At 37.0% G+C, this 27,854-nt stretch overlaps 1 protein-coding gene across 1 annotated transcript; it reads left to right on the forward strand.

Moving 5' to 3' along the window:
* On the forward strand, nt 1-27,651 carry TCEA1 (transcription elongation factor A1). The gene is made up of 10 exons (XM_056330931.1): nt 1-276; nt 6,371-6,433; nt 11,433-11,538; nt 19,233-19,320; nt 20,264-20,412; nt 22,273-22,329; nt 23,290-23,444; nt 25,102-25,248; nt 26,167-26,238; nt 27,321-27,651. Exons 1-10 carry the CDS (start codon nt 208-210, stop codon nt 27,327-27,329), a joined length of 915 nt encoding a protein of 304 aa, XP_056186906.1. The 5' UTR covers nt 1-207; the 3' UTR covers nt 27,330-27,651.
* The last annotated feature ends 203 nt before the right edge of the window (nt 27,652-27,854 follow it).

Genomic DNA, 27,854 nt, shown 5'->3' on the forward strand with positions numbered 1-27,854 from the left:
CTGCGGCCGGCGCTCGACGCGCGCTGCCTGCCGCCGCCGCCGCTCTGGCTGCTGGGTCGGAGCGCTGCGCCGCGGCCTGGCCCCGCTCCTGCCCGTAGAGCTCGGCGGTGGCCCCGGCCGCTTCCCGCGCACCGAGGGGAGGCGGGGCTGCTCCGCCGGCTTCAGCTCCCAAGCGCCGCGCCGGGCCCCGCTCGGACCGCCGCAGCCATGACTACGGAGGACGAGATCATTCGCATCGCCAAGAAGATGGACAAGATGGTGCAGAAGAAGAACGCGGTGAGCGGGGACGGGACGGGAGGCGGCTGGGCGGTGCGGAGCCCCCGCGGGCCCCGGCCGTCCCCGCGCTCCCCCCCATCCGGCGGGTGCGGGGCCTTTTCCTTCCCGCCGCGCGGGCCCCCCGCCCGCCTCCATTTCCCCCCCCGCTGCCCGGCGGCTCCGGCGGTTCCCCCCGCCCCGCCGCCAGTGGACGTGGAGCCGCCGGCCGGCGCGGCCCGCCCGCTGCGGGGGGGCCTCGCCCTGTCAGCCGGCCCTGCTCACCGGCGGGTTGCCCCCGGGCGCCCTGCGCAGCGCCGGCGGGCGGGGAGCGGTGCACCCCCCGGCCCAGCCCCGCGGCTTCGGCCGAGGGGGGGTCTCTGCCGCAGCGCCGACCCTGGCTGTGAGCGGCGTTGCTGTCCGTTTCCCGCGCGTTAAAGTCACGATGTTGGCCTCGCTCGGGAGCGGGTTGTGATCGGGACCTAGAGGAGAGGCCCCCCCCGCGGTGGGCTGTCTTCGCTTTCGGGCACCGAAACTGGCGCCGTACGCGGGCGGGCGAGCTGAGGAGGTGAGCGAGGAGCCCTGGCCCTGCTCCTCCGGCAGGGTGCCCGGGGTTGTGTGGACAAACTGCTGAAGCGGATACTAGATGGCAGCCACTTTGCGTTTTGTTTGTTTTCTTAACCTGAAACAAAGTATCACTTCAAGTGTGTTTATTTGGGGAATGACTTCTGCCTCCGAATGGAGGAGGAATATAGGTAAATTCCACTGAGCTTAGTTCAAGTGCTATTCTCATGTATACTCTCGATATAGAACTTACTCAGTTACCATATAATGTCTACACTATCCCTACAAAAACATCAAACTAAGTAAAATCAGAGTGTGCAGCAGCCGCCAAATGCCTGATGGTTTACACATAAAATAGCATACAATTGTAAACTCTGTTTACTACTTCTTTATCGGGTGGGCACGTTGTTATTCTCTTCTAATTTGTGTATTTGTCATTGCTGCTGTTCCTGCAACTACTACTTAATACATAACATTATGACAGTGCATTAAACGCTCAATATTAGTGATAGTTCAGAACTGAGCAGTGTGGAATTTCCATTTATAGAAGTCTCTTTTCTGCTGTTTAAGACGGTGGAAATTATAAACAACATTTTAAAGAAGATTTGCATGCTTATAGAAATACTGATTGTATTAAACCAATGAAATCTGTTTCATTCAGAATCCAAAAAAATTCAGTGCAAGTACACACAGGCCGTGTTTTGCTGTGTTTCACAATGCTTGCTGTTCCATAATATTGTATGGTTTAGGTCTGATACATTTGAACTCCCTAATGATACATTGAGGAGACAGGAGCTTTGTCTAGTGGAAAGAATTTTCTACAACCAGCATTTATTCATTTAGTTATATTTTTCTTTTTGTCCCCTCCCTCTTTATTTCTACTCCCCATGCTTTTCAGCACAAATTAATTAAATGTCTCACTTTCCTGACTCTAAAACTGAAGCGGTGTCTCTTTCCTATGAGGTGTTGAAAAGGTGAAAATGTGTGGACTGTGAAACGTTTAAATATTACGGTAATGAGAATCATAAAGTGAAGTCTATTCAATTTTATTTCGAAGACTTCTGACAACAGAAAGAAAATGGCAGCTCCCAGGTAAGGTGGGAATGGCTGTTGATGTTGTGGAGCAGCACTACAGCGATACCAGAGAGGCACCTGGTGACTACAGAAGCACCTAGTGACTACGGTGTATTTCTCTGTGATCTGGAAGGCTTAGGAATTCGGATGTAATTCCTAGCAGCAGCTGGGGATGTGTATTCATGCTCTAGTGTGTGTAACCTAATTAACTTTCAAAGCTCTAGTGCATTGTCTTCACTGGGTCAGCGTAGGTCTGATGTGGCCAAATGCAGCATGCACAGCTGGGCCAGGCTGTGTGTGACTGGAGCCAGCAGCTGGGTCTTCACCTTCACCCCCATCCCAGAAACCAGAGTGTGGGCAGCACCAGAAGCAGTTGTGCTTTTGTACTTTGGAACAGAACTCATTTGTTCCAGCTTATTATCACACACAGGTGGCTCTGTTGTTAGCTTGACGCAGTCTCAAAAACCTTGTAAGGCTGCCTCTGTGGCTGATAGTGGAGAACTGATGCTTTATCCAAAGCACATATGTGTACCCTGATAAAAACACTTAGTTGTATGATAGGAGAGGAAGTACATCATTATTTAACCCAGGAGGTGTCTCTGTTTTTCATACTAGGCTTTGTCAGATGTAAGGTATTTCTTCTTTAATTGCACAATGTGATTTCCTACCTGATCATGCCCTGCAGTTAAAATGCTAACTTTAGTGAAATTATTAAGATCATGTCTATGAAGAGGTACTACATTGTCTCACAATGATCAAGCTGGTTTGAGAAATGCATTCTTACATAACTATCTGCTGGATAATGATGCTGCTGACAATCTCTTGTTGAGTAAAAATGGAGAAAAGAATACAAGAACAGGTACTTGGTGTATGTCTTTGAATGGGAATGATTTGATGAAACCATCAATAAAAGAAAAAAATAGTTTTCATAACTTTTTACTCTGAAGTTAGGAAGACTCAGATGGCAAGAGATGCTTCATCTCTTCTATGGAAGGTGACTGTGTGGCTTGTGGCAAAGTGCTGTTTTGGCATTTCTTTTGATGAGTTGAAAAGGCAGGCTGTGCAGACACCCATCCTGAGTCAGAGTCTTGGTGATTTGCCTTGACTAAGGACTTAATTGTAGCTCTGCAGATTTCGTAACTATTTCAGTGAAGTGATATATGTAGTTCTTTTGTTTTGAAGGACAAAATAATAATGCAATGTTGCATTTAATACAGTGTGAGATACATATTTCTGATGTTATTTTAAATATTGGTTGCATGTTTGAAATAGGTATTACTCCTTCAGAATAACTATGATTGGATTAAAACACATGTAGTGCCTTCCTTATAGCTTTTATTGTATGTAAGTACACTTTTATTAAGCTGCTGTAATGAATAGGTATGAAGAAAAAGGTTGCACCCATGAATTAAAAAAAAATCAAGAACTGTTAAGTAAGTTGAGAGAAGGAAGTGTAATGTTTTTCACATTATTAAATGCTTGCTTCCTTCAGTAGGACAGAATTAGAGCTGGATAGCTCTGCTGTCTTCAGAAATGTATTCCATTTTCTATTGCTTGAAGCATAGCTTTAAAATATGAATATAGAACATCATTCTTGTGTTACGATCTGATCAGCTGAGAGAAGTGGAGTAATAAATCTGTATGAAGCTGACTTGTGTTAATTGAAGTTACAAGGTAAACTGGAAGCTAACTGGCCTAGTGGAATGGGGCATTGCATTTCATTTTCTATGATATTATAGAAATGCTTTCAAAAGAAAATTTATAATAATGTTCTTTATGGTTGGGTTTTCTTAAACAGAGAAGTCTTATATTGGAAAAATAGGAATTAAAAGTTTTACTTCCACTCTGGTTTTGAGAAAAAGGGGGCATTTGACTTTATGTTAAGAAAAGTGGTTACAAAAAACAGTTCAGTTGCTGTGAGTTTAAACTCAATTTAAATTTAATTTTATAGTGTCTAATTCTTGGTACACTTAATTGATTAGAGTGAAGGCTTAGAAAGCATTAGTGCATTAGAAATGTTGGTAATTCAGTACAGAAAACAATATGAAACAGGTAACATTTCTGTAGAGAGTACCTGCGTTTTTTTACTGGTTACATGGTTTGTTAACCTATGTGTCAAGTTACTAGTTTTGGACAATGTTTAGACTGGGAATAATAAAGTTGTTTTGCCGTGTGCAACTGGAAAGGGATTTTACAGAGGCACAGAATTTTTTACTAGACTGTATTTCTAAGATGAAGTGAAGAGAGTGCTACTTTGCTTTACAGTATCATGATGCTGAAATTGCGAACTACAATAACCTGTGTTTATTTTGAAATCACATACTGTGTGCAGTTTGCTAATAACTTAATTGGTTTGGAGGTAAGTATTATTGAATTATATTTTTGAAAACAGCACATTGACTTTTGTAATTTGTTCTGTTTCAGCTAAGAAAATTTCCTTGAATTTGATTTTTGTCTTGTAGCAGTGAAGATAATTAACTTGCTTTACTTGAATCTGTGTTTGCACAGAAGAAACCACTTATGGCTGCTTAGAGAAGGAAATAATTTAGTGTGCTAACTCAATTTAGCACCTGAAAACAGCATGATATTTCCCAGTCTTGCATCATTGCTGCTAAAATTCTGTGGTTAAAACTGGAGAATTTTTGTGTATCATGAATAAAAGTTAAATAAGACTTCTTGCTGTGATGGAAAAACAGTAAAACTTTAGTTTTATAAGTGAATTTGGTTTGTGTAAGGTGGGATGTAGTGAAATTTTTGTTTTTAGAGGCTTCTTTGCTGTCAAATGTGTTTAAGAAACACAGGTTTTAGCAGGTGTTTGCAAGTGTCCAGAGCTGTGCCTGTTTGGATGTGACACAGAAGTTGCACTTTCATCTTTCTCGCCTCTTGGTGGTTATTTTATGTGCTATCTTCAGTAGTTATGTTGTGAGACCTGCAGATGCAGCAGGATGTTACAAGAGTTTCCTTGCAACAGGTGTCATATTAGAAGTTGATTAGGGAGAATTTAAAAATAAAGGCAAGCAAAATACATATGAAAGTAAACAAAATAGGATGAGTTGGGAGAGAGGTAAGGAAAGAGAAAGGAATCATTCCAAAGATCTGCAAGATGGAAATCTTGTGGAGTTTATTTCCAAATCTCATGGATTTAAAAAGAAAAAAAAAAACAAACAAAATGGGGAGGTATGAGGCTTAGCCTGAGTGGCCTTTATATGTGAAGGCAGTTGCCTTCTTGCTATTCATAGCTCACAGGTTCAGAACCATATGCACTTGAATGTTTGCTGTTGCAAAGTCATCTCAGCCTTTAGAATGTTGCTATAGTCTTGACAACCTCTGTGCACAGTAAGAAGAGGATAGTGCAGAACTTTGCTGAAGTAGAGGTGGTAAATCATCGAGGATGTAGAGGTTAAAGTAAATTATGGAGCTCGTGTTTAGGAAAACTTGGTTTTTAACGTATGGCCAACATTGCCAAGGAATGAATTGTTAGAGTAGCTGTGTATAGAGTTTATTAATACCTGACAGTACAATCTCTGAAATTAACTTATCTATCTAGAAAGCATCTGGTTACACAGTATTAGTTTGTACCTTTCCTTGTAGTCTTACAAGGGGAAAAGGAAAAAAGAAAAACCCACAACAGCTGAATAATAAACAAGTGCATAAGCTCAGGTGTTACAGCACATGAGGATGGGCTCTGGCCTCTGGTTTGGAACATGCTGACGCTTGGCTAGCCTGGTATAGGCTGAGAAGTGTTGTCTGCACTAATCTATGCAGCCTAATCTATATATTTCATTGAGTTAATACTTAACAGTTGAAAATAAGACTTGAAAGCATGTCTTGTTCTGCGTTTTTTCTTTGGATATTTGTTGGTAGACACACTTGCAAAGTTGTCTTTTTTGATTGGAGAAACTATAGCAGTGCCTAGTAAAATAGTGTAACGTGATGACAGTTTTTGAACCAGTGAACTTTTCTGGCTTTACCACACCACGGCGAATATAGTTAAGAATGTTGGCTATATGTTTTATATATACGGTTACATATATATATATGCATTATTGATGGACTGTGCAGAGCTCCTCAACTCCCAAGTTCTTGTGCTAAAACAGATGAGGTTGTTCTGAACTGAAAATCACTGCTGTTGTCTGGCTTGTTTCTGGTGCTGTCAAGTACCCTTGAGGTTGTTTTCTTGAGGATGTATATTGGTTAAGTAGTAATTGACAGTGTGCTTTAATTGACATTTGAATTAAAAGGGATAAAACTTTTCTGGTCTTTGAGTGAATAGGTTTGTTTCTGGGTTAAGGCCTGTTAACGCTTAGAGTTTGTGATGCAGAACATTCCTTGGCTTAGAGTTGTTAGTGGATGAATTGGGAACTGATGGTTTGAATGCGGACTGGGACCTTGAAGGCAGATAACATAAAATATCAACAACATACTCTTAAGTATCTGGTTGCTTCTAAATTGACTTTTTTTTTTTTTTTCTTTTTTGCAGGCTGGAGCTCTTGATTTATTGAAGGAGCTTAAGAATATTCCCATGACCCTTGAGTTGTTACAGGTATTATTTGCTTATTGTTGTTATGTTCTAAATTTTAAGACCACAATGATGAAGGTGAAGCCAGGAAATCTGGAAGAAGGTTGCACTATTAAAGTAGATTCCTATGTAGAAACTCCTTGGAAGAATTAGTGTTATTACAGGGTAACTAGTCTTATTTCACCCTGATTTAGGGCACTTACCTTAAGTGTTTTCTTCCAGTAGCAAGCTTTTAAAGCTTATCTTTCTGTTTAAGTTGAAAATAATGAATTTTGTCAAGAACAAAGGGGAGGAGCTGCTTATACTCACCTTACATATAATCTTAGGCTCTTACTAACACAAATGTGATGTTTCCTTCCTTCTGAAGAAATATGCAAGTGATTACAGCTGTTACCTTCTTTTCTCATGTAGTTTGTTGTTGTTTTGGATTGTAAGTGAAGAAAAACATAGCTCATACCTTCAGGCAAGTTGTATTTGACCCTGGGTAGTATATAGATAATTATACTCCTCCTCCTCCATTTTTACTCCCCTGAACAGGAGTGATGATTTGGTACAATCTCTCTCACATGCATACTCTTTGTAACTTAGTAGAGAGTATCTAACATAGTATTATATATATTCTTTATAAAATCTTTCAAAAAGTAACTCAGTGAACTTTATTTGCATGTCAAGTTCCAGAGTTTGTCATGTAATTCATCAATGAACACCTTTTGTTCCAAAGTAACTAGATCTCTGTGAAATTTTCAAGTGGCAGAGGTAAATGTAAGACCTGATTTGTTGTGGTAGCCACTTAAATTGGAAGAGACTGAAAAGTGAATTTTTTCTAGGTGACAGTTGTCACAGGTACAGAATTGGCTATAAAGTTCAAATCTTAAGTGTAAGTAGCAATGTCATTATTGATGTATGCATCCTATATATTTGCAGAAGGTACTTAGTACAGTATTACTAATGCTGTATGTGACCTAAAATAGGAATTTGAAAGTGTCACCTTCATGCGTGAATAAGCATGGCTGATATGATGCTGCAGCCTTCTCCCACCGAAAAAAAACCCTGAAGCTGCCCCCCAGAACGACATCAGAACCCAGGAAAAACCTCTCTTAACCTTATTCTTTTGAAGTTCTTTGTGCAGGTCTTAATACACAGTATTTGTATAATAATGTTTTGGAAAGAAAAATATATCTGCAAGTACTCCAGAAATTCTGTAAATGTTGCTATGCAACCCTGTTCTGCGTAGTATGAAGAATGAGGCTAGGAGAAGCTTTACACAGAACAGCAGAAAATTTTACCTAGAACCATAAGGATCTGAAGAATGTATAAGTAAATAACTTAATTTCTTAGTTGCAATGAAAACCTTCATAATGTTATCAACAGAGGAGGACTCTGTTGATAAGAGTACTAACTATGTCTTGCTAAGTACAAACAAACTGAACTGTTTGCCTTTTAGGGCACTTGTGTGACCCTGACGCGCGCGCGCAGACACGCAGACACACACGCATATCAATTCTGCCCAGTTTTCTATCCTGCTTGAAAGAAGCTTACTTATTTCCATCCATATGACAGGTACCTGTTTTTTAGAGTGAGATAATATTTGCAGCAAAAGATTGTTTTTAATCTGTATTGAGGTAGACACTACATGAGTTTGGAAAGATTTCCTTGTGTTATAGTAGGTCTGAAGGGATCAGGTGTTTCAGCATACTCTTGCATAGTAGATTGACTGTAGCTTAGTAATGAAGTCTTTCTTGAAGTATCCACTGCTGTATTCAACAGTTCCACTGCCTAAGATTACAGTTAGCAACATATTTAGACTCAATTTTACATTATTTTTGGTGATAGTTTTACAAATATGTAAAGTCTGCCATAAATTTTCTGTGTTGTCTCCCAAATTTGCTTAAGCAGTGGAGGACTCAGAGCAACAATTGAAATGCAGAGTAATCATATGTGTCATTCTGGTAGTGGATCAGTAGTGTGCTGATGTTAGGAAGGGTGGTAATTGTGAGAAAGTGGGAGCACTAGCTTCCTCTATGTAGACTGAGATATCTGTTGATGTGTTTGAACTGATGGAATGCAGGACACAAGTGAAAAACATACTTCCACTCCCATTTTAAAGGAGTTTTGAAAGCTGGCTACATTGAACAGCACTGCTAGCTGATACGATAGTTCCATTATTCCTGTGTAATAAGAGAAATGATGATTTTTGCTGTAATACAACTGTTCCTTCAGTCTGAACTGGTGAGGTCCTCTGAACAATTTACAGGTATGTGGAATAAGAAGTGTGTGCTTGTTGCCTGATTTTTGTCACAGAAAACTGAAGTGGTTACAGACTATAATACCACTGTGTTACATCTAATGAGATCTATGTAAGCAAGCTATCCTTGCTTAGCTAGGCAGGGAGCCAGAAGCCTTCCTCACACATGATTTATCCGGTGGTCAGAATTGCAAATCTGTTTAGCAGCCACACTGTATTAAAGGCATCCTGCCCCTGGTGCTAATTGTAGGTAGTGCCCAGCTAAACAGTGAGTGAGACAGACCATCTTAATTTTAACAGACAGGTTTTACTGGAAATTAAATGTATGTATGCAGAACTAGGCTGTGATGTACAGTCCTTGCCAGCTCACTGGTGAGCCAGGGAAACCTGGAAACCTGGAGGTGGTTATTCTTCACGGGTTGATTTGGCTCTGCTTTGGTCCAGGTGCTCACCTGGACCAAACTTGTAGAATTTAAAGTTGGTAACAGCTCTGCTTGCTTCAGGGGTAGCTGCTTTTCACCAACTATGTGCCTTATGTTTTCTCATTTGGTTAGGTTTAGAGAAGACTAGCTGCCACTGTATGCTTTGTTTTGGGTTCAGTCATAGGATACTTATGCTAGCTGTTGCTCATACCAGCTGAAGGCTGCTTGGCCTGTATCTTGAATGCTTCAGGGGTGAAAACAGCTGTCTTACGCTGTGTCTGAGCCTCTTGATTCTTGGAAAGCAGATAAAAAGTGGTGTAGAATTTGAAGTGGGGAAGAATGATCCATTAAAAATGCATTTTGGACAGGGTGAGAAAGGTTTTCATATGCCTGCACTCTTATAAACTGGCACAGAGATAAAGCAGTTCTACAGGTTACATTGGGCTGAGCGAAAACACCAGAGTTCTCCACTTAAAATGGCTCTCACAGGAACAGCTCTGTAGGCTGAGAGACTGAGGAAATTTCAAATGTTGACAGCTGGTTTGTCATTAAAGCACAGTCATTTTGGGAATATAACACTGGTCTTATGTGATTACCCGTGTCAGTTTTCTGGCAAATAAATTGGTAGGTCATTCCTTCCCCTCTCTTTAGGCGAGGCTATATCAAGTGCTCCGTAAAAGCAAACAAATGAACTATGTTTATGTACTACCTTAATAAAGCTGGCAGTTTAGCCAGTTACTAGAATCTGTTTCTCTTATGTGATCAGAAGAAGAAATTAATTTATCCAATTAATTTTGAGTTTTACTTGAGTTTTTGAGTTTTACTTACCTATGTCTGTAAGTTGGTGTCTTGTCTTTTTGCTGATGAGAGTAGGCTGTGGTTGTGCCCAGTTATCAATGGAGGGTTGGTTTTATGTTTTTCTCATTCAGGTATGGTGAGTATTTTATGGAGTTCCAAGCACATGTTATTCATTATTGTCTGAGCATAATGTCAGGAGTATGTGTTTAAAATGTCAAGAGAGTTGGCCAGTACTCTTAGTCTGGGTGAGCAGAGTTCATCTTGAAACACTTTAAGTTACAGGTGAGTAACCGTCTGTTTTCTTTAATCCAAAATAGGTGTTTAGAGCTGACACTCAGACCTGAGGTTATTTGATGTGCTTCCTTTGCTAAATATCTACTGAATATTTCAGTACATTTCCAGTCATGTACCACATCCATGCCCCAGAAAGTTTAGCGTGGGTTGTAACAGTAATTTACAGGAACAAATACTTTCCATTTTTAGCAAGCCACAAAAATTTAAATTTTCCTTTGAAGGAGAAGGAAATTTATGATGAACTACTGCAAAAGTAAATAGAAAATGTATATTTGGTGAGTCCCATAAATGGTAAATGCAACAAAACTGAGCATCTTAACAAAATTTAGTCATCAGAATATGAAATTATGATAAAATACTTATTTGTATTGTTAAACAGTTTTCTTCTCTTGTGAAACTAAAAGTGTGGAAATGTTCTGCTTCTTCGATTAGCGTGTTAAAAGTCTTCTAAAGTGAAATTTGTTGCTGTTGAGCTAAATTTATGTCCTCATGTTCTGAGTAGTAAAAGGAGTGGACTGTAAATTAATCTCCTTTTCACTCTATTGGTGGCAGTAGTGCCAAAGGTTTAAAGCCTGTCCACTATCTTGACTGAGAGGTAGGCTAGTCTTACTGTTTCTATCTAAAAGCAGAACGCTCTATGCTTGAGACTTTAGAGAATCTCAGTATTGCTGAAATTGTTAGGAATCTAAAATGTGGTCGCTCCCAACTGCTATTACAGCTTCTTTCACAGCCACTAAATGGGAATTCTAAGAGTACGAAGTCACTGAAGCAATTGGCAAGCTTCTCATCATGCCAAAATATAAATACAGTCATTGCTTCACAGAAAGATAAGGTTTTGAGGCTAGAACTTTGCTAAAAAAATTATATAACATTAAGATGTATATATGATTTTCATGTTGATAGATTTTTTGAATGTGGTACTTAGTTTAGGTTAGTAGTTCTGCAGAGGTTTTTGTAACAGTTTAGGAGCAAAAATCTTCTGATTGATTCCCCTTGAACCTCCTGCCTGCCATGCCTTCCCCCCCCCCCTTCTGTAATGGAGATAAATGGTAATACTGTTGTATTCCTAGTTAAAAATATGTGGTGTTAAAATAAGTTTTGTAAAGGCTTGCAGCATTTCATCCTGATATTCTTAGAAAAACCCCACAAAAACAACAATGAAAAACTTTAAAAAAATTATGTCAAAGTACAAACATATATATGCTTACTTACTAAATTGTTTTTGTATCACCTTTTATAGTATATATTAATATTTCTATTGCAGTCTACCAGAATTGGAATGTCAGTGAATGCCATACGCAAGCAAAGCACAGATGAAGAAGTTACATCTTTAGCAAAATCTCTTATCAAGTCTTGGAAGAAACTGTTAGGTATGGCAACACAAACTTTGTTTTCCCTGTTCTTGCATGTTTTAACTGTATGCAGTCTTGATGCAAATTTTTGACACAGCTTTGCTTTAGGTACACTTGTGCTCCTGTGCAAGTATTGAAACTTTCTGCACTGATGTAGTTGGTTTTTACTCTTTGACTATCATCAGTGCATTACTGTGAAAGTGTATTCAGAGAGAAAGTGAATACATTTTTATTGGGGCTGGCAAGCAGTAGGAAGCCAGCTTCTGTGACATGACTCATTTCTGAAATCTCATTGCCTGCTGTTGAGCTAGAGTGACTGTACTGCAGTACTTAGCACTAACGAACCTGTTCTTGACTATTTCCTCTGTTAAATATAACAGGTACTCTGCAGAACTTGTGCAAAATCTCATATGAGGCTGTGGAGGCTTTGAAGTTTGGTCTTAAAGTGATTTGTGAAGAAAAAAACAGGAAAAAGTTGACATTAAAAATCTGTTAGGACTTACAGGTAGCGAGAAATAGATCTGCACTTTCTAAAACCATCATAGTTTTAAACAAATTTTAATTAGTTAATACTTTTCGTTTAATTTCTCTTAAAGCAGTGAATAGAATGAATGAAACCTTTCTGTTAGCAGAGTTTTATTCAAGGGTTATTTATAGTACTTAATTTTAATGTATTTGAAAATACTCAAATTTCAAACGGTGTCCAGGTATTTTTGTTCATACACTGTGTGGTACTCTGTTTTCTTTCTTTGTATCTAATTAAGTTTTTTATCAGATACTTTATTGCTCTCTTGTAAGTGGTGTAGAAATTACTTTGTATCCATTTGACAGTATATGTGTATAGAAGTGGACAATTTGTCACAGCTTTCAACCTCTGTGTTCTAGTAAGAGACAACAGCCTCTGCAGCAGATTTTTTTTTTTTTTTTGACCTACCTTTAAAAAGGTAGATGATACTCATTAGGTTAGTTTTAGTAATGAAATTTGGGTAATACTAGATATGATAAGAAATTATTTTTATTATAAATTAAATGCATACTTTATAAAGGATCTTATCAGAGTTTGCTGGTAAATAGTGAAAATTATGTACTTTTTTAGGTTTAAATTTCCAGTTAGATCTTGAAGTCCAACTGTATTATATCCATGTATAAAAGTGGTAAGATACAGAAGTGGAAAACTAGACATGCATATTAACTTGAGTTGCCCCAAGACTTAAAAGCAGCAGATGGTTTGAGTAACCTAGCTCTCAAGTTACTAATCTAGGTTAAAAAAAAAAAAAAAAGCCCCTATCAAAGATGGTTGTTGTTGGCTGGCTTTTTTCTGAAAAGTTCAAAATTTTTGCAACTGCAACTTAGTGTAGTCAATAAAGTAGAGGAAGTACTCTTTTATTTTTTTTTTTAATTATTATTATTTTTATTTTTTATTATTTTACCCCACAGGCTTCTGCATTTTTGGGAGTGCCCTCAGATACTTTTTTGGGGGGGAGCTAGCCATTCTGGGTGTTGCTGTCCTTTGAGCAAAGGAATTGCTGTTTATTTGTTGAGACAGTAAAAGTAGTCATCTTTTATTTATTCTTTTTTTAGTGCAAGCATCTTGTCAGTCAAACTTGTCTTAATATATTGTTACTTATAGCTGACTGATCTTTAAGTGTTCCAATGTTGTGAAACACAGGGAGTATTATTCTTACCTGAGTTCATGTTGTAGAAGCCTGGAATGAGATAGTGGTGCCTGATGGTCACAGCAAGTCAACCTGGATGTAGGCTGCTGTGGAAAGGACTGGTCCTGGTTTCCCATATGCACGGGTGCGCTCTTGCTCCCTCCCGTGCTACCACGAGTGCTCAAGTGGCTATCCAGGAGATGAGAACTGGGAACTGACCAGTTGGAAACTAATTGTTTTGTTCATTTCTTCTGGCTTAAGTTTCAACTGTATTAGTTTTCTGGCCCAGCCTGTTTGCAGTTACTGTTTCTTGCACAGGGATTATGGCAGTAACATATTGTGGCAAGGTGGACCTTTTCGTTTTGATGGCTTGCTACATTCAGGTGGTTTTAAGACAGTTGGGAGACTAGCTAAGGCTTCTTGCATCACGTGAAGTCAAACATATGAGGAACTGGAAAATAAATAGCAAATATTTGACATCAGTCTCTAATTTTTGTTATAGGGCAGATATTATTGCATGTACATTATTGTGCCAGGTCTAGTATAGTTGTGGTTGTGCACTTATTGCATAAAATCAAATTAATCCTGAAAATAATTTTTGCTTGTGTTCAAAATATACGTAGTTAAATTCTCCCTGATTGTAATGTAAATCTTTATAATAAAGCATAGTAGGGCAAATGTTTCATCTCTCGTTTCATTGCTCAGTAATTCATTAGAACGTAAAATCTCATAACTGTGGAAGATAGGGTATCTTGGGTGTGCAAAGTATGGGTGGGAATCTTACAAAGTACTCTTATCTGTTTTATCATTAGTTTTGACTTTCTCAGAAGAATACGAAATACCATATGTTGAGCTGCTTGAGAAATCAGTTTCGATTATGCTGTTTATAGTGCATGTAAAATGGTATGGATCAAAGATGGAAACAGAAGCGGACAGCTGTTAATCGTACCAAGCATTGTACTCAGAGATCTGAAGTCTTTGTGAGTTATTTTTATAAATGACATTTTGAATTTAGGCAAGAATTGTTGACGGTTCAGGCTGCATGTACTGTTTAAGCTCAGTGCTATCAGAACTTAGGTTTTAAGAATGCATGGGAAACATGAAAAGAAATCAAAGTAAGGTTGTGAATCACCAGATGTTTGTGGCTTGACTAGAGCCATGCCAGGTTACCTGTGGTTCTTCAGGGGGTTTGGAAGATGCCCAGCACAGGGCTTGCAGTCTTTGTCCGAGGTGAGTCACTGAGCGACCTACAGCGGAAGATTGCTTTCAGATGTTGCTGTAAGAGCGTTAAACCACATGGCCAAGTTGGTTGCAATTTACATAAGGAAGCAAATTTGGCCCTCAGAATAAACTATTGTTCAGTTATAACAAGGCATTTGCGAATAATGATTGTGTTCCAAGTAGCTGAGTATACAGAGCCTGCTATGCAGATATTGAATCTATGCAAACCCATTTAGGTTGTAAGGAGTATTCCTTTATATTAAAAAAACACCGCAAAAAATTCTTTAGGGAATTTAACATTCTCCATAACAAATAATTACTTACTGAACTCTGAAGAGTATATGGTGAAAAAGAATGTCCAGACCTCTAACTAAGTAAAATTAAGTCTAATAAGTTTATGCACTGAACTGGAGTTGTAGAATGGTTGGATGTTAATTTTAATGTTAAATGCAAGTGTGATCATTTATTGCCAGTATTAAAAACTAATAATGGGGCCATAAACATTTTTAAATGCCTATTTCAAGAAAGTGCATGCCTGAAAAAATTTATTTTAAAAGAATGTTTAAGTGCTTAATGTTGTCAGGAGAAGATAACAGCAGCCAGACTTCACAGAAGTGTTTTACTTGGATTACTTTGTTCATATAATCCTTTGTTATTTTGAACCTGGGTTTGATGCCACAGGAGCAAGCTGGTATGGTCTAGGACTGTCTTACAGGTATGTTAATGCTCGCATTAGGTGAAGTTGTTCAAGGACATCTAGTAATCTACTGGCTTTGCTCAAAAAATTTGTTATTGGCAAAACAAGTTCCTAAATTGCAGTCTAATAGTGTTTAAGATTTTACTCTTGACAGAAGACTACATGTCTTCATAAGTTACCAAGTGGAAAAATAATTTCAATAGTTTCATTTCCATGTCAGGTATGAGCTGTAGCAATCACCTCCTGTGAAATGTATGTTTGGAACTGTTCCATGTACCTTTAGTAGATCTATAATTTGTTAGGATTATCAATAGATAATAACACGTGATACAAATTCATACTGTACGGGAGAAAAACATATAGCAAAGAAGTTCATGTGTCATGTTCTTTTGTGACTTATGAATAATAATAAAAAAGTCTTTGAAAGAGGCAGACAGTTCATGATTATGTTATTTATACATTTTAGATATTCTTCCTCCCTATGCTACTCCTAGGAAGAAACTTTTATGATCTTACCTTCATATCTTACTACATCTTGCAGAGGAATTGCTGAGATGTGTAGTTGCTTGTGCGTCTCGAGATTATTTTGGTCAGAGTCTGGAAAATGGGGTTTAAAGAATTATTAAATATGAGGGGTTTTGTTAAATTAATGACTATGCTGTCAGTTACTTGTTACTGTATCTCTTTCCTTTAACTTATTTAAATTGAATACTTGAAAAACTTTCCAAGTTTTAGTGGTGATACCTGAATCAGTAATGTACGATAATCCGCTAAATTAAATTCTCATGTGCTTCCAGGGAATAACTAGCCACCTTTCATTAATGTTTCTGAAAAATTCTTAATTAAAAATTCTTACAAATTTGTAAATTAATAATGTTGCATTTTATATTTTCTAAATTTGTTCTTGTTACTAGCAAGTGTCTTGAGTTCACTTGTAATAGAATTGTAATTAGAAAAATTTATGATGATGTTGTTAATAGTTTCTAACGTTCAGATTAATTATGTTATCTGGCCATATGTTATTACATTAAAAATTTTGTTCTGTTAATGAAGAACACTGTCGTGTTGTGTTTGACCCTGGAGAGTTTATTTCACTGGAAAAGCTAGAAGTATCTTTTAAATTAATTGCAAGTCCCATACAGAACTGCAATGAAGTAGTCAGAATTTGATAGTCTTACTCCAGTGGCTAATAGTCAATTCATGTTACTAGCATGTTCTTTGTATTTTTAAGACGAAGCATTAACATAAATTAGCTTCTCTTATTTAGGGGGGGAAAAAAGGCTTCAAAATTTTTTTATGGCCTTCTGAAGCTGCAGTAGCTAGAACTGTGAAGCTACAGTTTGCAGTCCTAAAATTGATGACAATTTCAACTTGTTTCTGAAAAAAGTTTTCGTAAGTTTTAATAGCTGTATAAACTTGAAAAAGTAATTGTGCCTCTTAAAAGTAACTTGTAATTAATATTATATAAACATTTATGATGTTCTGTGGACTTCCTGATGTGAATCACTTGCTCATTGGAATTTTTAAATATATTTCACAAAGCGCCATTTTTTCCATCTTATTTTGTTAGAATTTATGTGTTTGGTTGTAGTTCCCGTTAGTTGTCATTCTTCTTTTCCATTAGTGTCTGGCCATTGAATGTAAAATAGGTTTATTACTAGGGACTTCTAGTTTCTCAAGGATAATTTTTCTCCCTTCCCCAGAAGACAGTTGAAACACTGTCTAGCAGGCTGTTAATTGCATTTTCTGTTGTCAGTACATTATTTTAATAAAATAAGAAATCCTTATTAACGTGTGAGTTTAAGAATAAGTACCACTTGACACTGGATCTCCTTTCCTTGGTGCTTTCCAGTTTATGATCCATAAGAGTGAATGACTTAAATTCTTAGGAGAATATTTCTAGCAAGTAGAGAATATTGTTAACATTATTTTTGGGTTTCTGCAACTGGATTAAACAAAAGTATCTATAAACACTTCTTGAAGTGATTAAAGAAATTGTAGTTTTGAAGACATAGTTGCTGAAGATTGTCCAGTTGTCTCAGCTGCGAAGTCTGACCTTGGTTTGAGACATGCTTGTGTAGACTGGTCTGCAGGTGTAGGAAGAGCTGTGCTTTTATATCTTGCTTTATCCCCATGCCTAATGTATATCCTGCCCTCCATAAGGGAAAGAAGCAGCTGGGGTATTGGCAGATGTTCTCAGGTGCCTGTCTTCTCTGAGGAAATGATGCTGGGCTAAATGGAAGTGTTTGGTAAACTAGCTGACAGCTATACCATAGCGGTGTATTTGATGCAAAATAAGCAGGAGATACCTAGGTCAGCTCTGAATTTGACAACTTGTGTGCTAGAAAAAAATATGGAGGTAAATGGGCTGAAGCAGACTTCAGCTCTAAGGCAGCTATGCTGCTTTGCAGAACCTGAGCTGTACCCCAAGATACCTTTTTGACCTATCAGTTTGCTTAAAGCTTCTGACAAAAATGGTTATGTACCTAAAGAATGATGAATGTACACAGAATTACATGCATATTTAGAATATTTTTTAAAATTATCTATCATATAAGCATTTGTTGCCATAGAGAATAGTCATGTGAATATGCATGTGGAAAATGGGATTTGTTTTCTTTCTGTTAGTATTGGGCACTTCTGGTATCATAGTAAAGAACTTGTGTGATCCATTCAGTTTATAGCTTCGTTTGCTTTCTTAATGAAATTACTTTTTTATAAATAATAGCTGTTAAATTGGTATGTTTATTAGGATTTTTTTGAACAGTAGCTTATTAAAGACAGTCCAAGTGCTTCATCTACTGTGTTTTTCTTTTTTCCTTTAATAGAGAAATTTATCAAGGATTGAATACAAGGTTACAAACGGTGGGTGAGGAAGTCACTGAACTTCTAAGACCTTGAATGCTGGGGAAATATTCTGCAGAAGTATCTTTGTGTGCTTGCCTGGTTCCTAAACTGTGCTGTAGGCATCTCTTTTTAGGTACAGCTGGAGACAGGATAGTAGATGGGTGCTTGATCTGATCCAGTATGGCTGTCTCTTGTCTCCTTTTTGTAATGTGGATTTTTTTAACAGAATGGTATTTGATTTGATAGATTCCTTAACTCAGAAGTTCAGGGAAGGATCAAAATCCTGTTCAGTTCCATATCTTTTCTGTGTAGCTTTAAATGTAAATTTAAAAAGACTGAGACTTATCAGATTTCCCTCCCTTTTCTTGATCTGTTCTTTTAAAAGTTTGTGGTACGTGCTTATCCCAATAATATAGTCTACAGATTTAGAAGTGTAATGGCAGCTTTGTAAGAGCTTCGTGAAGGAATTCACAAAATCTGTTGGTGAGTGATGCCAATCTCGCTAGGCTTTCTCTGTAGGCAGTGGAGAATCAGCCTTTCTAGAGAGCAAATCAAAGCAGGAGTTCAATTTAGCCACTGCAAATTCCATTTTACAATAAAAGGGTGTAGTGTTCTTGCTAGGCTAAAATTAATGTTGTCATTGCCCTTTTTAATAAAGGCTTTCATTTCTATTCTTTATAAAATAATCATTAAACATAGCCTGGATGGTAAAGGCAAATTCAAATATTTTAAACACTAAGGCAAATAGTTTAAGAAGCTATCACAGAAAATACTCTGTGCGTGTCTTAAACTCCTTCAAAAGCATATGAAAATTATCTTCATGTTTTTTGGCAATCATGGTAGCTTTCACACCACAGTTTTGTTTGGTTCAGTCTCTTGTTAGAAATACTGTGAAAATAATTTTTTTTAAAAATGGCATGCATTTAGTAGGAACTTTTATTTAAAACATGGAAGACAAACTCCAGAGACTTGATGTAGTAGCTGAAGAAATTACTGTCTACCTCATGCAGCAGTGTTGGCAAAAATAAATTATAAATGTCTATGTTTTCATTATGTCTTCACTACCAGTTTAAGCAGATGCTGGATTTGACTCAAAGGATCTGAAGTGTTGTCATATTTACCATTTGCTGGGTTGTGGAGGGTGTAGGGGAGTAGAAGGCTGTACTGCAAGAGAAGGTCAAAGCAGAGAGTGGGAGCTGATAACATTTCCAACTCATCAAAGATATTTTACCACTGCTTTAAATCAGTTACTATTTCTGGGTAAAAGTGTTTCTTGTGTTTTGTATTTCCAGATGGACCTTCAACGGATAAAGATTCTGAAGAAAAGAAAAAGGAGCCTGCATCTTCCTCACAAAACAGCCCTGAAGCAAGAGAAGAAAGGTGTTTAATTCTTCATGACTATAAAATAATCTCACTCAGCATAAATTAACATTAAACTATTTGGTCCAGATTTGTCATATTAGAGACAGCTTTCACGTTCTTTTCTGAATTACATAGAATTGTACAAGAAATGTGTGTTGTTAGGGAAGTAAATCATGCTGCTGCTGCCATTACAAAAAAGATGAAAGCCATGGGTCAAGATATAGCTAGACTAGTTATTGTTTATGCCATCTGTCTCATCAGTCAAATACTCCATCTCAGTACTAGCACTGAGCTTTGAGGACTGTAAAAGAACTTTCAGTCACAGCTTTGTGGAAATTGCGTATGTTAGAGGTTTAGAATACTTCTTTTGTCTGTTAGCTTTTATGTTTAATAAACAATCTCATTCTGCACTTTTTCTGGTAGACCCAAAATACATGTTGTCAGAGAAATGAGCTCATGTCAATGACACTACAGTGACATGAAACTGAGAACATTTGCAAAATAATACCTGCAAGCCCATTTCTTCTGTACGCTTCTGGTTTTAGTGAATCTGTTTCCAGCAGCCATGTTCAAATTGAAATTTAACCTTGAACCATTTGTCCTGATGCAACAGTTTGCAAAGCTACATCAAGTAATTAGTACAAAAGTACAGTAAACAGACCAAATGCAATGCATTTGCTTCAGAGTGACTGTTAGTGTGATGTATCTTCACTTTGTTAAAGTAAAGTTTGGGGGATGGGGGCGGGTGGGTGAGATTTCATGTAAATGTAGAGAACTGAGAACTAAAACTTACATACCACCTAATGGAATGGAATACCTGCTGTTTCTCTATTAGCCTATGTTCTTTTTTTGGAATGCCATCAAAAATAACAAAAGACCTGTGTTTTGCCCTGGAACAAAGTTATTTGAAGGGGGGGGAAAAAAACCCTTTAATGTTAGTTCTCTTTTTGCCTTTTTTTAGCAGTTCAAGTAGCAATTCCAGCAGCAGGAAGGAGGAGGGTAGTGCTCCCTCAAATTCTTTCATCCCTTCTTTTCCCCGGGCTCCAAGCACTTCGGATTCTGTACGAGTGAAATGTAGAGAAATGCTCTCTGCAGCTTTGAGAACAGGAGGTGAGCTTTGTAGACTGTATTTTCACGTTTAACTATTTCCTTCTGTACTTCAGTCCTTCCCACTCTATTTTTATCCTGTCCTGTAGGGTAGAATAAATCCTGTTTGTGCCCATTTGTGTGTATATACCCATAGGCCAGTTCACCCAAGTGGCAAGTAGTGAGTGACCTTGACAGCATAGGAGTGTATTGAAGTACATTTTTGTTGCTGATTCTAGGGACATTTTATGGCTTCTGTTCATCTGATATCATGCCTACAGTGGAACTTCTTTTCAGGAAGGTTATTGCCTCCTTAATGCCTCGTTTAAATTTTTGTGTGGGAGCTCCTTGGTTTTTTTGTCTAATAGCTGACTGAGAGTGCCACTATATACATGCCTGCCTTTCTTACACCAGAGATCCTGCAGCCTTCAGATTTTGGTTTTTGAAGGCTGCCTTTCAGTTTTGATTTAATCTTGAAGTTTCATTGAGATAGCTTGCAATAAGACAGTCTTGCATTGCTCTATCCTCATGCCTTTTGAGCATCTGTAAATTCCTTGAGAGTTTTGGGGTTTTTTTCCTTTCCCCCCTCATGTACACTTGGGTGTCTTTAAGCGGACAAATCAAATTATATGCTAGGTAAGAAGCAAACTGAAAGCTGGACTCCTCAGAATGACCTGTGCTTTTTCATGTGGGTCCTTCTACAAGAACTTATGACTCAGCTCCCGTTCCTCTGTTCTTAGCTTAGTGTAACCTGACCCAGTGTAAGCAGATTTGAGTCATCCATTTTTACCCTCTTCACTCTTTCTTTTAATTCACATAAATCATGAATTGAGATACAGACAGTAATCGAAGCTGAATAACGACATGAATTTTTGTTCCTCTGGATATGTAGTTCATAGACTTCTAAATAATTTGTGACCAGGAAGTTGCATATAGCATCTTAGTATTCATGATTCTATGTAGTTTTACTTTCAGCTAGTTTTCCAATAACACTTTTTGCTATGTTACTTTCTACAGCACATATAAGCTGATCACCCATGGATTGAATGTCAGTCTCAAAAATAAGGTTATTTTCTGGTTTTTTGGCCTCCTGCATGAGATTAAAGTAGAAATTGTGTTCGGATTACTCATTGAAGTACACCCATGTTAAAATGAGGAGGAAAACACATACTGCATCTAATTGTCCTAAGCTGGCTTTGAAAGGCAGCTGTCTTTATGAGGAAGGGATATGGTCAGAAAGAGTAAACAACTATCTTGAGACATTTTAGGTCAAGTGTTGCATTGTTTTCAAGATTGCTATGATTTTTCTTCTAATTAAGTGTTTTAGGACATGTCTCTGCTTTGCGTTTTTTAAAAATATCCAATAATGTTGTTTCTGTTCTTTGATTACTATGTTTCTAGTGAAGTCTTTCCCTTTCATGTATGCAAAACATTAATTACTTATGCTTGCGTTCTGTGGACTGAAAGAATTGATGAAACACAGAAGAAAACATTTTCTTTTTATAATAGTCTATTCTATGCACAGATATTCTGTGGAGATGGGTATTTGCCAAGCCCATTAGAATATTTGAAATTTTTCTGTATAATAGAGGGTTTTGTTACTATTTGTTTGCAACTAGTTGTAGATTTTTTGTTTTTTTGAAAGACTTAGGCTGGTTCTACTTTTTTAAACTTCCGTTGCTCTTCATTTCACTTATTTTTATTTTTCCAAGTAATAAGTTAACAAGGTTTTGAAAGGGTAAATATACAATAGATTAAACTTTCCTATACAAAAGGAAAACTTGCTGCAGTTGCTGGGTTATGGAGATTTGAATAGGGTCTCAGGAATATAGAACACTGATGACATAATCAGGTTGCTAATATATTAATATTTGTTTTCCTCAGATGATTACATTGCTATTGGTGCTGATGAAGAAGAGCTGGGTTCTCAGATTGAAGAAGATATCCTTTGTTGTGCATCTATGTGCTCTAGAACAAGAGTATTATTAAAAGCATTGATAAAGTTAAAATTAATTTGATCTATATATTGAATTTCATTTAAAACAAAAATAGGAAACTGCATTCAACATATCAGTGCAGAAATTTAATGTTTAAAAAACTAGCACAACCTAAATGGTTTGCCTTAAAACATGTAGGAATGTGTGTAGGTGAGTGCATGTGGGTTTTTTTTCAGTTTAGTATGTTTTCCTTGCAGCAGCAATGTTATACCTTACTGAAGAATGCTGACATTAAATCCTGGGCTATTCTGTGTTATTTTTAAATCTTTTCTTGTTAACAGTTTTAATCTTTTCCTAATGTCTTTATTTCATTTTCTCCAAGATCATTTCTAAATGAATTTGAAATTTTCAAAAGCGTTCAGGTAGCAGTATTTTAATTGTTACAGAGCAGATGTCTGGGATTCTTTTTATTTTAGGTTTTTTGGGGGGACAGGGCAGGAAGATATTCTTAAGCATAGAAATAGTCGGAACTTCATGATTCTAACATGTTAATGTCCTTCAGTAGTTACAGTCAGCCACCGTTCGTGTTAAGGAATTTCCTGTCTCTGTTGCAAAACTGTTTTAAAAATCTGTTAGTGAGCTGCCAGTGTTTGAATATCTGATTTAGAAACCAGTTAATCCTCAAGTTGAGGTCAAGGAATTGGACATCTATTTATGGGTGAATTGTCACAATTTAACTTGAGATCCTACTACCCAAAAATTCAGATTTCACTGACCATGTGTTAAACTGTGATTAGGCTTCAGGAGGACATGAGGTCTGCTGTGTTGAATGTGAAAGTAACTGTTGATTGGGGTCAGGGGGAGGACTTGATTAACAGTGTAGATGTTGCTTTAGAGAAGTTGCCCCAAAAAGTGAATCCTTTATACTGCTGTTTTAATGTTTTGTTCCTTAAATTCAAAGCACCTATTTTTCAAGAATTAAAAAACACTGATATGAAATACAAAAATAGGGTACGAAGTAGAATAGCAAACTTGAAGGATGCAAAGAATCCTAATTTAAGGAAAAATGTGTTATGTGGGAACATTCCTCCTGACAAGTTTGCCAAAATGACAGCAGAGGTAAGTAAAGCATAAGTCTTGAACTTTTTCCCTACTGGTCTTACATCTGGGCCTGTATTTATTAGCCGTAAAAATAATTCCTGTAAGCTGCCCGCACTTTTGAAAGACTGGCTTGTTTGTGGCTTACACAGCCTGAATTACAGATTCCTAAATACCTGGTTTTATCTGTAAGTCAGAAGGCGGGTAAGCTGTTGCATGTATATTTCCTGAAACATGGTATTTTTGCTGTTTTTAAAAGGCTACATGATATATCGGTGATAGTTTTTTAAGTTTAGGAAGATCTAAATATGACTGGGCTAGTGATTCCAAGCTCTTACCCGTTCACCTTTCTGGATGCGTAAGTGTTAGCCTGTCTTGCTAAGTGTTTTTCAAACACTAACCTCTGCTGTTATACTCCTATGCAAGGTATAGCACTGTAGTTTTAAAGAGCATTCCCGCTCCTGTTGGCATTTTCAGCGTTTATTTCTTGATTGGATTTTATAGGAGAGAAAAGTGAAAGCATGGTTAACATCTGGGTTCAGTTTTCTGGTTCTGCTTGGATGTGTTGGATTCTGCCCCGCCAAATCAGGTGTAAAGGACTATCCTGGAGACTGAAAGAAATTAAATTTATGATTGAGTAATGAAAATTATGATGAGCTTTATTCTAAAGGAAAGATTTCTGGTTTTCTGGTTTATTACTTCCCTCCCCCCCCCCCCCAGCTTTACGTAAAGCGTAGGGCAAACTGAGGCCAATAAAGGAATGTGTAAAGAAATGTAGATTGTATCTTCAGTATGTATTTTGAGTTTTTTGGTTCTACATGTATGTAAGTACATATGCGCAAACATACGTTTCGTGTTGTTCAGTGCCCATTCTTTGTTTTAATTAATGTCTTGGATTAAAATTTTAATGGCTAAAAACCCCCTTAGTGTTAAAATTACTTCTTAAGTGAAACAGCATTAATACAGGATTTGCATTCCACATCTACATGGGATGTGGAGTAAAACCTTGTTGAAGAAAAATGGAACAACTTGTTTTTGCTGTGCACACTTGATTACTATACATTGTTGAGATCCTGCATGCTAGAACTGTATTGAACAAAAAAGAAAATGTGAGCCTGAGCTCTTTGGTTAGTGTTTTGAAACTAAGTGTATATGACTTCTGGTAACAAGGTAAATTATGGCTATACCATATTTATCAGTAGAAATATAGAAATAGTCAAAATAGTGTAAATTTTTCCTATAATAATCTTTTGTAGGTGAATTAGATAATTATGCAAGGATCTAACCTAGGGAGAGGACATTTTCCTTCTCTCTGGAGAACTTTTAAATCCTCCTCTACCATGTCTTGGGATTACATTTCTGAATTTCAGAAATGCATCCACATAGAAATGTTTCTAGGTGTGTGATAATATAAATTTTACTGATCTTTTCCAGCTGTGTAAAAAAAAAAAACCCAGATACAAACCAAACAAAAAACCAAAAAAACTTTTTGTAGCTTCTGTGCTGTGAAATATCCCAACTTAAGTCTTACAAAAATAAAAATGTGTAGAATTACTTTGCCTTTCAATAGAGTTGTTGTTCATCAATTCTAAATGAAAAATGGTATGGGCTTACACAGTGGTAATGACTTGTTTAAAACAAACTCTGTAGTAAACTGTCTGGGTTTTGTCCATAAAAGGAAATGGCAAGTGATGAGCTGAAAGAAATGCGGAAAAATCTGACCAAAGAAGCTATCAGAGAGCACCAGATGGCTAAAACGGGAGGTACCCAAACTGATCTGTTTACATGTGGCAAGTGCAAAAAGAAGAACTGTACATATACCCAGGTACATGGCTATCCAGACTCTTAGTTTTCCTTTTTCAAAGCTTAAATCCTGTATAAAAACTGTCAGAGAAAAGATATTTTAATTACAAATTGACCTTTTTAACAAAATGCCAACCAATTACAAAATATGTGAAGATGGCTGGATCTACATAGGTGTGCTTATGTAAAGAATGTTTGTTGTAATAAATTACCAAAGATTTTATGTAAATCCTAGCTGAGTATCTATATAGCCTGAAACATCAGTTTCTTTGCAATGCTGAGTTTTTGGTAATTCTTCATATTACATCTTACTAATGTGGTTTTATGTGAAGGAGAGCTACTATACTGGTTTTAATGTGTGAAAACTTTTCTTTACAGAGGGAATAAATAGCAGAAAATAACGATACACACACAAAAATAACGTATTTATATAACCTACTATTTGACTAACAATAGACACTGATATACAATAATTTCTACAAACTCTCTATTTTAATTAAGAAATGTGCAAGAAAGGATTTAATTTGATTTGTAGTGCTTCTGGGCACGTAATTTTGATCATAGGATCAGCTGTGTTTATAATTTAATACTGTGCATCAGATGCTTTAAGTAAAAAACTTTTTCAATCATGAGACTTTTAAGCCTTTGCATCAGTAAATATATGTAAAGCTGTACTGAACATGTAGTTCTACTGCAGAATTATTTCCTGCAAGTATGCGCACAGTTTCTATGCTGGAATTGATATTTTAGTGCTTCTAAATCTGTCAAAACATAAGTTTATGATTGCTTTATATTCTAGATAAAAAAACAGTTTCAATTGATTCAGAAATTTAACTTGTTTCCTTAAACTTTGATTTTAAACCTTCACATTGAACACATACTAACAAAAGTTCAGGATACTAATTTTCCTTTTCCACTCTGGCTTTTGCCTTTGCCAAAGGTTCAAACCCGCAGTGCTGATGAACCCATGACAACATTTGTTGTCTGTAATGAATGTGGAAACAGATGGAAGGTAAGACTGTTAGACTGCTCTGCATATTTGGTAGCAGACAGCCAGGCTCTGTGCTTAATTTTGTTTTACAGTAAATGACAAATGAGTTTCTGTTTACTTTTGGTTATTTCTTAGCACATTAGTGATATTACATGTTGATACTGCAAAATACCTTGAGATTAGAAAATTATTCTTGACTGAAGGTGTGAGATCACGCAAGTAGAGTGGTGGCAAAGGGGGAGAGAAGTTAGGACATTGACTTAGTCATTGTGACATTAAGTTACAATACTGCTTTGCCATACAAAGCAGTGGCAAGTTAGTCACTGTGTTTTCTCTTCACCCAAAGATATTCTAACTATTTTCAGTCTCTGCTTCGATGAGTAGAATAGGCCTTTTTAGACCTTTTGTTGTTGTATTTTATCTGAATTTTTTTGTTTACTCTGAGAATAAGAGTGGATAAAAAAAAAAAAAAAGAGATGACTGCTGCCATATTCCTGTGTCAAGATAAGTGTAGGGCAGTGATAACTTGACTGAAATTTACTTTTTTTTTTTAAGTTCAGGAAATGGGAATTATAAAAGATTCTGAGGGACACTGGTAGTCCAGTAAAATGGAGAAACACTGAAATTAAGGCCTGTAGAATTAACAACTTAACATGTGATGGCATGCAATATGAAGCATGATACCCTCATCCGGTGTTTTTTTTTGGTGTGTGTGTGTAAAGATGCTGCAGCTCTGCAGAACCATGTTGCACAGCTATGCTAAAATTACTGCATTAAAAAAGCAAATATGCATCGTTTTACATATCTGATTACTGAATATTGTTCGAATATATACTCCAAGAGAGCTAAATAATTTATAAAGCTTAGAAATCATTTGATGCAGTACCTGGAAAAGTTTATTTGTCCTTTGAACCTTCTGTAAGGTGGTGGTTACAAAAGTGTCCTTATAGAGATGCTTGAATGAAGGAATGGTTATGATATAAGCAAGTGCTTTAACTAGTGATTTCCATCTCTTAAATATGGTGTTGTGTTTCTGTTTCTTCTTGCAGAGATTTAGAAATAAGCTGTATGAAGATCTCATAAAAATTCTTTTCTTTTGACAGTTCTGTTAGAAGAAGAAATTGTCAAGACATCTGGACCAGTATGAAAGAGGATTTTGTAATTAGCTTTAAAAACTAGGCTAAGCATCTAGCTTCCTGCAAATGAGAGTTTTTTGAGTTTTGTTTTGTTTTCTTTTTTTTTTTTTTTTTAAAAAAAAGCAGCATACATGCCTGAAGTTAGCCAGTTAGCCTTTATTTTGACACAACCATCATTTCCTTAAATGCCTTCCTATAGCTGATAGTCAGTAGGGCCAGGTTGCTCAGTTGTATGGTGAATGTTAAAATATTTTTTCATTTTTATAAGTAAGTTGACATTAAACTTTTACCAATTAAACATTTGGGTAATTGGCTTGGGTTTTTTTTTTCTATCTATGTGAATTATGTACTGTACTTATTGCAGTCTGAAACATACACACTCCTCCCATATGTATTTTACTTCTCCACATTTGTTCAGTTATAAGAATGGAATTTGTTTCTTGCTGCTGTGTTCAGTAGTTTTGCAAAGAGAAAAGGTGTCTAATTCAGCTAATTACATTA

This window comes from Falco biarmicus, chromosome 3, assembly GCF_023638135.1.
Source record: "Falco biarmicus isolate bFalBia1 chromosome 3, bFalBia1.pri, whole genome shotgun sequence".
NCBI lineage: Eukaryota > Metazoa > Chordata > Aves > Falconiformes > Falconidae > Falco > Falco biarmicus.